We start from the raw sequence: 14,432 nt of genomic DNA on the forward strand, positions 1-14,432 counted from the left end.
ACAAAATTGCTTCTGTGACTTTCGTAATTTTTTCTATAATATTTTCTTTACAATTAATATACGAAAAATAAAAGCATAAAAACTACAAGTACGATGTACTTGAACTTGGCAATGTCTTCATTCTGATTTTTCATCGATCAATTCATAATATCATAAATTTAAAATATAGTCTGATTGATGTATCATTTAACGACAAGTAATATCAATTATACGTGTAAACGTAAAAGATATAAACTTGATCATTCGAAAAATATCCTGAAAACAAGAAATACGACGTAGAAACATTCTCCCTAAAAAGTATCATCGCTCACGAAATCACGATAATTTCGTTTATTGAATCGAAGTGAAATATTCGAAAACTTAAAGAGGGACAAGGGGAAAAATTGTACGATATCTTTCGACCGATTGAACGATATTTCCGAGACGAAATATAAACGCTTGAAAAACTATTATATCGCGAAATATATTATTTTTAAATATTACATATACGATTCACTGTCGTTATATTATCTTAAATTAATCGAATCATCATTATAACGATTTATATGTATTTCTTTCAATTGTGTCAATTAACATTAAAAAAATCGTTGAATTGAGACATGTACACACAAAAATATGATTATATAAAATATATATATATATATATATATTTTATATATATATATATATATATATATGTATATATATTATAATCAAATCTCTCGCTTTGTATAGGAGCAATCGAACTTTTGTGATTCGCCTTACCATAGTTTCACTTTTCTATCGAAAAGCAAAACCGATTGGATACCTCGGTATCTTTATAGCGTTTCCAACAGGAAACAATCTTAAAGATACATAAAACCAATAAGAGGAAAAATATTTTCATAAAACATGTGTAGAAATGCGATACTTTTTTACGGAAAGATAGAATACACGTACGAAATATAACATGTCCATTCAAAGGCCATGCGATCAATTTTATCCAAAATACAAGTGTTTTGTTTTCGGAATTCTGAAAATTCCCGGATACAAGTATTCCTATACCTAATTGTACCGATTGTTCATTTCTTTTTTTCACGCAGTCTTTAACAAGGCACTTCTTTTTCGCATATTATACGTATATATGTTTTGATAAAGGCCGCAATGTTTCTAGATGTAAATGCGTACGAAACGAGAGGAAATCAATTCCATTTTCATTACAGAAGTTTACTTTGGTAATGACTAGGTCATGCACTATCGCTACGCAACGATATATCGTTGTTCCTCGCTACGTCATGGCGATCGGCTTCTCCGTTATTAATGGTAAATAGAAGGGAACTAACGGATCGTTTAATATTATGGCTGTATAAACGTATCGCTCGCGCACATACGTACATTAGGACTCTAGACAGGATCCAAACTGCTGAAGAGCGAAGCAGAGACGCTCTCGAAATCGATCACGCTTTTGATTTTCGCTTCCCCTTCTCAATCTGCCTCCCATTTTTTATTCATCGCTCGTTTCCATTCGATCATTTAACAAATTCGATCCTGTTGTGCTTCTTAAATATCCACTAGAAAAAAATTTTCCATCGTTCGTCAAAAACATAATAGAAAATTTTAAGACAATAAAATAAACATGTATACCAATATTTGGTAAAAGAAAAAAAAAATTCTCATAACTGGAAGATAAAGTATGGAAAATGATCCTTCAAGTTCCTCAAGTTACACCCTCCTTGGAGAGAGGCATCTTTAATGTCCTCGAAGGAGTCTCTTTAGATGGGAAAGACTAATTCGATTCCAAACGTTATATATTAAAACTGAATACGGTAATTATTCGGGCGAGGTATGGATCTCGCCTTGGAAGGTGGCAACGATGATGTGGATGCCTCGCTGCTAGCCGTGCCTCCAGAATCGCGTCCTCCACTCTTGCTGCTCACCGTGCTTCCGGTGCTTTGTCCACGTGAGCCAGTCTGCTTTCTCAATGTGCCATCACTGAGACGGCCGTACTCCCCGATACGACGAGACGGTGGCGGTATCAATGAACGGCTCTGCGTTTCCCTGTGCTTCGTCTCCGAATTGCTAGGCTGTTTCTTGCGAATATTTTCACCTTGAAGACGCTCGTACTCGTGGCTCGTTGCGGAGGATGGCTTTTTCAACGAGTTATTTACGACCAATGGCTCCGTGCCGGACGATTTCTTTCGACGCTGAGCCTTTGTGTCGAATCTTCCATACTCGATGGTGCAGTTATTCGTGTCGCGTACCTTCATACTCGCTGATGTGTCCAGAGCCGGGCCTGGATCTGATTTTTTACGAGTCTCCGTGTCGCTAAGTCTGCAGTAACGTGAGCCCGTTGACTTCATATTCTTCGGTGGTCGAGGTAACGAGCTGGGAGGAAGGCTGCCCGCGCGACGTGGCTCGCCCTCTTGCATTCTCTGCCTCTGCGAACTTCTGCCCTGCTTCTCCAGTAGCATCATGTCTTCAGGCTTACCGTCTGATAATCTCGATACAGTGCCTTTCAGCCTCGAGGCTGCACTCGCAAATTCCATGATACCTGGCGAGACCTCACCACCGGAGTCGTCTAATAGGCGACTCTTGCTCGAGGCGGTGCTCGAGGTACCTGTGCTATCTACACCCGCCAATAATGGCTTGGGTATTTTTCCTTTTCGCGACGCAGTGCCTGGATTAGAGAATCCTGGAAAACAGCAAAGTGCCCGCTGAAACAAGAGAAAAGCATAGCCGCGTTGGAAAGGAGACCCGGGACCTGGAATAAGGGTTAGTGCTCGCCACAACAGCGCATGCACACTCAGGGATCACATGGGATAGGGATTGATTCGGGTTAGTTTGAATTAAAATAGGAATGGGAAGGAATTATCTTTTTCTTTTTCACTATCTAATCGAGAAACGTTGAACACGATTAATATATAGTTAATTGTAAAACAAAAAATCAATGGCACACAAAGATTTGTATTAGTGAAAAGTACAGTTTACTGAGTTTTATGATTAAAAACGAGTAATTCGATGCATTCTTTACATATTATTCTATGAATATACTTTTTTTAATAATTTATTCAGAGTTTGCTTTTTTATAAAATGATAATTATGTTTTTTCTTTAAATTATTAACAATAAAAATATTTGTAATGTTACATTCGTAAAACTTTAATGAAATATTATTCTTTTGAAGACTTGTTTTAAGTAAAAAGCTTACTCTGTATAAATTTTACTAATTAAAGAAAATAAAAAAAAAAAAATTTTTAATTTGTAAAAAAATGGATTAACAAGACACACATGATTATGCGAATAACGACAAACACAAGATAAAAATAGTTGATATATTGTTTCTTTCATATATTCAATTACTAATAATAATCAAAAATATTATTCGTATTTTTTTGTAGAAAATAGATAAATTACATTCTTAATATAAAACACAACACATCAACTATTCTTGTTCACACGATTAACCTAAATAGGACTTTAAAGTACCTGTGTACAAACTGTAATATTTTGATCTTCTGTAGCTATAAAGCTAAAGAATTTAACATCACAATACATAGAAAAAAATAAAAATAAAATTTCATAAAATAATTTTGATATGATTAATAGATAAAATTCTATTTTTAATTGATTTTTTACATAAATATTTTTGTAAAAAATTCATTTTATGATCGCGAAATTATTTCTATGTTTACTATACGTTTACTGGGATCTTGCATACCTTACTAAGTAGCTGGGAGTCTAGTTCTTTTAATTGATCATCAAGACTTTTATTTGTTTGCTCAAAGCTGCCCTGTTTCCTATATTTGTAACTGTCTGTAACACCATACGAACCAGTACTTCCATAACCACTACCACCACCTAATACACTGCTTACTGTTGAATATAAAAATTAATATTTAAAAAAATTTAATTATTATTATTAAAATAATTGTATCATTTTTTCATGAAAATACATTTTTTACCAAGTTCTGGTGTGCTTGTCAGTGCAGTGTGGTGATCCGCTGACGTACTTGAATGAGACGAATGTGCAGCAGGATAACTACCAACACCACTACTGCTACTACTATCCTTATCATATGTATGTTTTTGAAGAACTCTAATCATTGCATCCCTTTCAGCTAACTTCGATTCTAGATCTTTCATTCTATAAAGCAAAAAAATCATTAGAATCCAAAACAGAACATAAAAAACTACGTTGGAATCATAAAAAAAATAATTTATGTGAAATAATAATATTACCTAGATTCAAGATCAGCTAATTTTTTTTGTGCAGCATGAACTTCATCCATGTGTCTCATTTTTTCGGATCGTGCTTCTGCAATTAATTTCTCTGCATCTTGACTCGTTTTTTCTAATGCAGCTATCTTTGCATCCCTAATCATTCAAAAAAATAAATTATAATTAATATAAATATGATAAAAAAATTATTAAGCGATTAAAATTATTAATTTACTTTGGTAAACTAGCTGCATCAATTGCAGCTTGTCTTAAAGCACTTTCTTCAAGATAACGTTGTTCCCATTTTGCAACGTCACCTTCCAGTGACATAATTTTTTCATCTCTTTCGCGTATTCGTCGTTTTAACTCTGCGATTGTTTCTCCATTAGAAGATTGTTCATTACCATTAGCACCACCGCCACCGCCACCTCCGCCTTCTCTTAATTCCCGTTCTAATTGACCTCTCAACTGTCTTTCTGTTTCTTCTCTTCTATCGCTAGATGCTTGAAGAGAAGACAAAGCTCGTTGAAGTTGGCCTACCCTCTCTACATATACTTGTTTCTTTCGACACTGTAAAAAAAATAAGTATAAAAAAAAAACTTGTAAATATAAAATATGAAATATGAAACAATTTATTGAAAAATAAACAAAAAATTACCTCTTCTTCAAGACGCACCACATTGCCTTGTGCATTAGTGAGAGCAGTGTCTAGAATATCTATATGTGTACGTTGTTCCTGTAACGTTGCTCTTTGTGCTGCTAATTCGATTTCTTGTCTTTCTTTCGCTGCAGCTAATTCTTTATCTAACATAAAAATCAATATGGTTAAAATTACAAACTGAATGACGATAAATAATAAAATATATTTAGAATACATTTACTTTGTGTAATCAATTGGCCAATTAATAATTCTCGTTGCGTTAATTCTTTTCTCATAGATTCCACGATCGGAGGACTATCAGTACGTGCTGATAATAAATCTATTTGATCTCGCAATGCGCGATTTAATTCGGTTAATCGTCTACAATCATTTTGTAACCTCAATCTAGCAGCTCGTTCCAGTTTCTCTCTTCGTTCACTTGACGCCGCCAATTCTTCATGAGCCCTATGCACCTTTGCAATTTCTTGTTCCAATTTTTGAGATTTAGCAACTTTGTTATAACATCTTTCTAATTCTAGTTTTAAGGCACTATTTTCTTGGATTACAATTTGTATCATTTCTGATGGTGGCCAAATTTCACCTGTTGCAGATTCTGTTTCTTCCCTTCCTTTTGTTTGAGGTCTATGAAAATATTAAATATAAAATATTACTTGTGATTGATAGTCATCAAAAATTAATTAATTTCAATAATCAATTTAATTAAATCACCGTGGTGAAGTCGCCCGCAAATTGTAGTTATCAATATCTGGTTTGCCAATTCTAGACAAGTCAGGTTGTGATCTTGATAATGTCAATTTTTCCATTGGTCCAAGAAGTCGAGATTTATTTTTTAAAGGTAATAAAACAGACATATATGAAGGTGGTGGTCTATCTTCTGATTCACTATCATTTTGTTTTCCTCTATCACCATCTCTCATTCTCATATCAATATTTCCTCCATTATTTGTTAACTTACTATAAGAAGGTACTTTAACTTCTTTTGCAAGATGTTTTAATACCTGCTTGGTTTGATTAAAATAAAATAATAAAATAATAAAGAATTAATTATATTTAATCAAATTTAAGTTATAATAAAATAATTTTTTTATATGTGATATTCGTTTGTTATATATTATTATTGTAATACAAATTATAATACTATTGAAATAATCACCTGCGATTGACTGAGATAATCGTCTGGTATGTCTGTTATTTCTTGACATCCTCCATTATTAGATTGCTCATAAATATGATCTTCATGAGTTAAATTTGATAAAGATTGCATAGTAGGACTATTTGAATGTCCTTTTCCAGCATCACAATATAAATAACCCATATCTCCATGTTCTCTTACTACACTTGACAACCTAAAATTAAATATCAATATTTACAAAATATCTATATAAAATTATAAATATAAATATAATTCTAATTATCCTATAATTTTTTCTTAAAAATATATATTTAAATATATTACCTTCCAGATGGTACCCATGAATTATCATCATTAGCATTGTGTATTATAAGTGTATTGTAGGAGCTTGTAGACACATCTAAGCTACTTCTATTTGAACCTACACTGGTACGATTACTTAAATTATCTTTCAAACTATTTCTATTAGAACCATTAATGCTGTCTTTAAGACTATTTCGATTAGAACCATTTAAATTCTCTTTTAAACTGTTTCTGTTTGAACCATTCAAACTGTCCTTTAAACTATTTCTGTTGAGCAGGTTACCCTAGATTGCAATAAAGTAATTTACACTTATGTAACTTAATAATACAGGTAGCAATTTAAGATACGTAAGAATAATATAGGTAAATAACTAGGCATTAAAGAATGTCTACACTTATCTCAAAGATAATAAGAGGGGATAAAAATACATGATGCACAAAATTGATCAATAAAAATAAAAAAATACAAAAAAAAAATATATATATATGATTAATATTAAATTACTATTAATAAAATTATTAAAAACATACAATTAATAAATAATTAGAAATAAATATAATTATACATACTTGTATATTTGGTATATTTTCTTTATGACTGGAAGATCTGGATGGACTTTGCTGCTGATTTTCTTGACCTTGAGGTTCTTGACGAGCTGTATGTCTTATAACATAGCGATCTTCATTGGTTAGATTTTCATTTGAAGTTGAAACATCAGTTTCACTACCACTTAAACTTTGTGGAAGACCACCTAATGAATAAAATATTTAAAAAAATTATAATTTCATAAATTTGTATATAAATTGAGATTTCATATTATATCTTATATTATATCATATTACATCTTATAATATTATATATTTCATTATCTTAAAAATATTATATAAATTTTAATTTTTAAGAGCAATATTCTAAAAACAAATTTCAAATTTTTCTAATACCTTGCATTGATAGTTGCTTCCTTTGTATATTATTATTTGAAAAAGGTAAAAATCTGCTACCTTGTTGCAAAGAACTCATTTTTCTATTGTTTCATTTACACCTGTTATATTTTATCTGTAAATGTATAGAATTATTTTTTTTACAATTGTTCATGAAATATGTAAAATCATTTATTTATATATGTAAAATTATTTATTTATATAACTTTTATTATTTTGTTATTACTTTATTATTATATTATCATTACTATATTCTGGGAAAAATAATTTTACAAAAATTAATTTATTATACTTTAATAAGCTTTATGCACATTCATATAACTATATATTAGAAAAATTATCAAAAATAGATCTATCAATATAAATTCTTATAAAACACAAATTTTTATTTTTTGTACAAGAATTTTTTATACAACACGTTAAATAAATATTTAAAAGTACTTTGTCTCAAAATTTATCGAAAATGTAAACGAGAAAGATACAAATTATTAATCTCATAGATTAATCACTCTCTTATCCTTACACATTAAAAACCAATGAGAACATAAACGTATTCATGCATTCTTGTATTTGACACTACGCGGCATTCGAAAACAAGAAACTGAGAGAGAATTATAAGAAAGTCAATATTGAAGAAAGAGATGGTAATGTTATAGTAATGGTAAAGCAGAGCACTCTGACAGAGGTGTCAACACTCTGGAATGTTGATAATCCGGAGATATTGAATTTTTCGTTGATGCGTAACATTGTAATGAGAAAGTATTCGTAGTCTTATGAATTTAATTCATTAATATATTCCATGTTGCAAAATCGAAAACGCTATTTTTGCACGCGATTTTTTATATTTTCATAAATTTTTAAACTTGAAGGGCTGTATAAATAAACAAAAAATATAATATCGAACTATAGCCAACAAAAATTTTTTATATGTTATTAAAATATAAGCAGATGGTCCTATCAATTTAATATCCGATTACTCACATTATGCGAAAGTGCAAAAACGGGATGAGTGTCGTAATTATTTCAATAAATTAGTACACTTTACAACTCCACGCACGAGAAATAAAAATTGTTAGTTCCTGCATTCCTCATCAGGGTGCGACGTATACGAAAGCGGGATACGCTCTTCCTGACTCTTCTAAACTTTTCCAATTTTTTTCTTCATCTTTAGATGAATCATTAAAAAGCAATGTATGGAGAATGTCATCCTTATATAATTTTTTTTTATTATTGTGTATTTTTTTTTATATTTATATTTACAATAAATGTAACAATTCCTTTCTTTCTTATACATTGATCAATGTTTTTTCATTCTTTATTCTTAAATAAAATATTTATGTCAAGTTCATTGTTCTATCGATATATGCAAACTATAATATACACAAATATTTATAATAAACTTTTATACAACATTTTATATAACATTGTCATATAAAAATACATTTTGTATATATAATTGAATAAAATAAGACAATTTTCATTGTTATATTATATAATACAAATATTTAAGTCGTATCCATTGGTATAAAATAATAGTCAAAGTTGACTATTATTAAATAATATTATTAATATTTACATTTATTAATATAATTATTAATATAAAGAAATATAATTATATTAAAACCATTAGAAATAATCATTTTAATGTAAACAATATTATAAAGATAATTTTTATCAAAACTCAACTTATGAATATATATATGTATTTATATATACATCTATGTTTATAATTATATTATGTTATAAAATAATTTATAATATAGTAGAATTCATATTATATGATTGTGAATAGATTAATAATTATGAATTTTAATAAACTACATCAGTGTTATAAACCTATATTTTTTAAATTGTTATTTCATAATATGTTTATAAAATCAGAAAAAAATATTTATAATAAATTATTAAAGATCTCTTCATATAGGATATTTCCTTACGGTAATTTACAAAAAAAAAGAAGTATTTGCGAAGTCATTTATTTAACAATTTATAAAAAATATGAAAGGTCATTTTTATTTTAATTTTCATTATATATTTTAAATTAATATTATTATTATTATTAACAAATCATAAACAAATCATATTTTCATATTATGTAAATGTAATAAAATTTTATTTACAGTCAAAAATATAAAATCAAATATATTATTTTTTAGTTCAAGCTATTTCACAATTTTCAACTTCATTTCTTAACAACAAAATCATGTCTGAAGAATCATATGATGTTGGTTATAGTGATATTATAAGAGCTCAAAAAGACCGTGATATTTTAATCATTGATGTTAGAGAAAAAGATGAAATTGGTGAAACTGGAAAAATACCTGGAAGTATTAATATACCAAGTATGTTTTAATAAAAATAACATTATTTTTAAAAATGTCAGATGTTAACTGTTATAATGAATTTTATTATTATAGTGTCTGATGTTGAAAATACATTGATAAATTTTTCGAATAAAGAATTTAAAAATAAGTTTAACAAAGAGAAACCTTCTAAAAATACAAAAATCATATTTTGCTGTAGAGCTGGAAGAAGAAGTGGTATAATTCAGAAACAAATGCAAAAACTTGGATATAAAAAGTATATTAATTATAGTTCATAATATTTTATAGATTTACTATAATTAATCATATTTATTTATTATAGTACCTATAATTATGCTGGAGGATGGCGAGATTGGGAAAGAAGAAGTAGAAAATAAAAGCAAATGTTAAAAAATATTATGTGTATTAAAATACTTAATAATAATTTAATATTATTCATAAAATGAAAATTATTTAATTTGTTTTTCATAACAATTACTGTATTATATGATGTATAATTAACTAATAATAAGTAGATAATATATTTTAATGTATGTATGTGTGTGTGTGTATATATATATATCTACATACAAATAATATTTTATAATACATTCAAGAATTTTATATACATTATCAAAGATATTATTTTTATATAAAACAATCATGTTATTTTCTTTTTCTGTTCTTGTGCCAATTTTTGATTAACCATCTCTCTAAATTGTCCCAAAATAAGATTTTCTCTTTTTTGTCGTTCTTCTTTACTAAACATAGCCAATGCTCGTTTCTCATCGGCAGAATAAATCTGGTTTTCTTTTCGGATACGAACAGCTTCCATTCGTCGATGTCTGAAATAAATATTAATATTAATATTAAAATACATTTCTGTTGTTGAGTTCATTTTCATGACATTCTAATAAAATTTAATTAAGAATATTTAATAGAATGATTTACCTGCTACCACTCATAACATAACCAACAGCTTCATATGCAGCAATCTCTTCAGAAGTTAAACCAATTTCACCTCTTCTAGGTATACGTTTTCCTTCTGCAACATATGCAGCCATAGCAGCACCTTCACCAGGCAAAAGAGCTTTGCCAAAATCTTTAGCAGATAATGTTACATGTGGTTTCTGAACTGGGCCTACTATGCCTTCATCACCACTTTCATCTGAACTTGATCCTTTCTTAATCTTTGCTTTATCATTAATTCCATTTTTTTCTACCCATTCCAATTCTTCTAATTCGCTATCTGAACTACTATCTGATTTTTTCTTTTTCTTTTTATATTTTTTCTTTTTTTCCTTCTTAGCTTTTTTTTCTTTTTTTAATTTTTTACTTTTCTAGAACAATAAAATAACAAAAATAAAATAAATTTCATATAAAATTTTTATAAAAGAAATATTAAAAATATTATAAAAAATGTTATTTATTAAAAAAATAAAAATATCAAATTATACTTTCATACCTTCTTCTTCATTTCTTGTTTTCTTTTTCTGATTCTTGGCATAATATTGTCTTTATATCGATTAATTTCTTCATCTTCATCAGAACTGTTTTAATTATACAACACTTATTATATATATCATAATTTTTAAGAATGAAATATCATTATAAAGATAAAATTAATTAAAATTAATTAAATCTTATTAATAAAGTAATTTGAATAATAATAATAGAAAATTATCATAATATAACTTCTTACTCTTCGATTCGTGTTGGCGATTTTCCCCAAATTCTGTCAACACCACATAATCCAATTTGTTCTCTGTCTCTTCTACGTGCATCCATTGTCATGTTTGTTTATGCTGTAACTTTGTGACAAAACAGAATTTAGAAGAATTACAATATTGCCCTCTGGTTTTAATTACAGATATTAAGTAATATCGACATTTGTTAATTGATGAAAATATATGCATATAAATTTTATATGAATATAGTATAAATAAAGAAACCAAAGAGAAAGAGGAAAAAGGTAATAAAAATATTGAAACTAATGCCATCTCCAGAATATCATAGACATCTCTTCAAAAACAAGATAAAATAGAGCAAAATTTAAAATCAGCATTATCTTTTGAGTAACAAAAATAATAATTTTCTAAAAATACTTAAGAGATGGCGTTAACGGTTAATTCTTATACTTTTTTTTGTCTATTTTAGTTTCATTTGCGGCACTCTAGAGATGGCGCTGATTTCATAATTTTTAATCTATCTCTATCCTTTTCTTATTTGTTTTTCTTTGTCTTTCTCTCTGTTTGCTTTTGGCGCGTAATTACAAATTAAATACAAAATATTCACTAAATATTCATGCTTTTATTATTTCTCTTTAAAAATGTATTTTAATCTTAAATGCAAAAAAAATATAGATAATTTTTTTTGATTTTTAAAAATATTTTCTTAAAATATCTTAATAATTAATCTCTAATTTTAATTTTCGTTTATTAAAAGCAATTTTTTATAATTGAAAAATTGTACGTAATGTCACTATTGCAATTATTTATTTCATAATACTTTATGTAAATATAATTATGTATAAAATGCAGTATTTTATATATATATATATATGCCTAAGATACACTATAACAGAATATATTTATTCTTTTTTATATTTGTAAATTAAAATTTTGAAATTTAATTTTAATACCAATCATTATAGTTAGACAAATTATTATCATTATCGAACATTTTATTGATGTGATTTATTGAAATAAATATTATTTCGATGAAATAGAGATGTATTACACATATTGGTAAATGCTAAAACTGAGCACGTATACGAAAATAAATGATATTTACGAGAGCATATTTATAAAGTAATCAAAAAATAAGGTAGAAAAGAGAAAAATGCATATAAAGAAGTGAAAATAGTATTTAGATTTTATTGGCTTGTTTTATGAAACACTTTTAGAAGAATTCCACGATGAATTCCGATAATTTAATATCAAAATGTGTTTTTAATAAATATTAATAAAAAATACATTACACAAAATATCTACAATGATTACAAAGATTGATATAAAATTACATGTCAATGGACAGCATTACTATCCAAGACTTATAAATATACAAAGTAGCAATTGTTGTCGTATTTAATCATATTGTTAGTAATATCTATTATAATTAATAAATATTATAATTATAATTCTCTTTTCTTTGAGTACTTAGAAAAATATCCGTAATAATTTCAGTTATTTAGATCTTAAACATCATGCGTTTCCAAATAATATATAAGTGATTTAATGATATATCACTAAAATGAAAATTATTGTAGCTGTGTTAATAATAAATAGATTCATTTAAGGAAATATTTATGTAAACTAAACATTCGATATTTAATTCGATAATAATTAATACTTGCATATTAGTAACAGAGATATGACAAGGCACTCTTAACAAGTCCATTCTTTTCACTTTTTTTCTTTTTTTTTTTTTTTATAAAAATTTGTTCAATGTTACCTGTATTCAATGTTAAGTTTCAAAAGATACGTATACACAACAATTCCTCAATTAATTCTTGACATTATAAGATTTTTATCACTGTCATAAGTTTAGGTCTTATATTTCTTATATTGATTATAATTATTTATATGTTCTAATTACATTTTTTAATAAAGACTATTAAATCTTAAAAAAAATATATTATACATAATATATGTATATAAAATTATTTCTTTTTCAATAAAAATGAATTCTAAATTAAAATTTATATTTTATGTAATTATAATTAAATAAAAAAAAAATTAAATTTTGTTTCAAAATTTTTAAATAAAATTATCATTCTTTTTATATTATTAAAATTAGTAGAAAATAATATTAAATATAATAAATGAATAATAATTTTCTGAAATTACATATTTTGTTACTAATTCATTGTTTAAAAATTGAAAAATTGAAACAAAAATTGAGAAATACAAATTTCACAATATTTTCTTATAATAATTACATTACTCTAATATTTTTTTGTATTGTCGAGAAATATTATATAGATACAACGCAATAATGATCAACGCTATTACGGGGCATACTATTGTATTCGTTGGAATACAGAAGCACCATCAATTTGTGCTGTAACTTTTATGAAACCAACTTTGAAAAGTATAGTTTTCTTAAAAATTACAACGTTGAATATCAAGAATATTGAATGATTGCAAAAATATTAATAAGTTTTAAAAACTTATTTTCCATTCTATTTTTAAATTAACAAGATTTATTTTATTTTAATTCATAAACATATCTTGTAGAAATTACTATCTACAAAAATTATGAATTAAATTACTTTATTTAAAATTTTATATTATAATATTTTATAATACTATATTATATTTTTTATAATATAAAATTTTAGTGCAATTTTAAAATTATTATCTTTATTATATTTCAAAAATTTCGCAACCAGTCAATACTCTCGATACTTTGATTAAATATTTATCTACATTTTGCTTACTTTATAATTCAGTTAAATAAATACATTTCGAATTATAGATTATTTCAAGGAAAAGTATCCAAAGAAAAATTATTTTAAAAATCATTTAGAAGTCAAGATAAAATCAACGGACACTATTTCTTGACTATTTGCTTATACCTTGAGCTCAATGAATAAAACTCAAGTTAAAAAAACACTTTGTCTCTTATATGAATACATATCGATCCTTAAGAATTATTCTCGCATCTATTGAAAATGCTATTATTAAAATGATTATTAAAATATTTCTAGTTCCTGTGATTTTCTAGTTTGCACACAGAATCTGTAATTTTTAACAATTTTAATTTGGCTCCATAAACAACATTATTGTGTATTACGCATTAATACTGTTTTTTTCTTTAAAATGATTACTATTTATTATAAATAGATTAAATGAATTGAATTAAAATCAATATTATCATAAGAAACAAACAATTTGTATTTTTTCAAATTAAAA

General features: G+C 26.6%; 3 protein-coding genes across 6 annotated transcripts; 1 reads left to right on the plus strand and 2 right to left on the minus strand.

Annotated features, from left to right (window-relative positions):
- Positions 1–738: 738 nt before the first annotated feature.
- Positions 739–8,344, minus strand: LOC100864213 (uncharacterized). 2 transcript variants are annotated; one of them, XM_012493378.3, is made up of 13 exons: positions 8,195–8,344; positions 7,214–7,328; positions 6,842–7,023; positions 6,293–6,555; positions 5,990–6,182; positions 5,545–5,834; positions 5,057–5,457; positions 4,834–4,979; positions 4,411–4,745; positions 4,197–4,331; positions 3,920–4,101; positions 3,676–3,830; positions 739–2,672 (listed from the first exon to the last, which is right to left on the minus strand). In XM_012493378.3, the coding sequence occupies exons 2-13, from the start codon at positions 7,290–7,292 to the stop codon at positions 1,770–1,772; spliced, it is 3,264 nt and encodes a 1,087-aa protein (XP_012348832.2). In that variant the 5' UTR covers positions 7,293–7,328; positions 8,195–8,344; the 3' UTR covers positions 739–1,769. The 2 variants fall into 2 exon arrangements, with proteins under 2 accessions (XP_012348832.2, XP_086766561.1); XM_086910435.1 differs by lacking the exon at positions 8,195–8,344 and adding an exon at positions 7,737–7,848.
- A 186-nt stretch (positions 8,345–8,530) lies between these two features.
- Positions 8,531–10,177, plus strand: LOC100864097 (rhodanese domain-containing protein CG4456). 3 transcript variants are annotated; one of them, XM_012493379.3, is made up of 4 exons: positions 8,531–9,218; positions 9,370–9,555; positions 9,631–9,793; positions 9,860–10,177. In XM_012493379.3, the coding sequence occupies exons 1-4, from the start codon at positions 9,212–9,214 to the stop codon at positions 9,912–9,914; spliced, it is 411 nt and encodes a 136-aa protein (XP_012348833.1). In that variant the 5' UTR covers positions 8,531–9,211; the 3' UTR covers positions 9,915–10,177. The 3 variants fall into 3 exon arrangements, with proteins under 3 accessions (XP_012348833.1, XP_003698465.4, XP_086766562.1); XM_003698417.4 differs by having other exon boundaries at positions 8,567–9,151; XM_086910436.1 differs by having other exon boundaries at positions 8,567–9,151; positions 9,631–9,807; positions 9,860–9,980.
- Positions 9,924–11,611, minus strand: LOC100863982 (uncharacterized). The gene is made up of 4 exons (XM_012493380.3): positions 11,219–11,611; positions 10,982–11,066; positions 10,468–10,856; positions 9,924–10,361 (listed from the first exon to the last, which is right to left on the minus strand). Exons 1-4 carry the CDS (start codon positions 11,308–11,310, stop codon positions 10,178–10,180), a joined length of 750 nt encoding a protein of 249 aa, XP_012348834.2. The 5' UTR covers positions 11,311–11,611; the 3' UTR covers positions 9,924–10,177.
- Positions 11,612–14,432: the final 2,821 nt, after the last annotated feature.

The sequence above is a fragment of the Apis florea genome, unplaced genomic scaffold, assembly GCF_048593485.1.
Source record: "Apis florea isolate Af1SG1 unplaced genomic scaffold, ASM4859348v1 contig_3184_pilon, whole genome shotgun sequence".
Classification (NCBI taxonomy): Eukaryota; Metazoa; Arthropoda; class Insecta; order Hymenoptera; family Apidae; genus Apis; species Apis florea.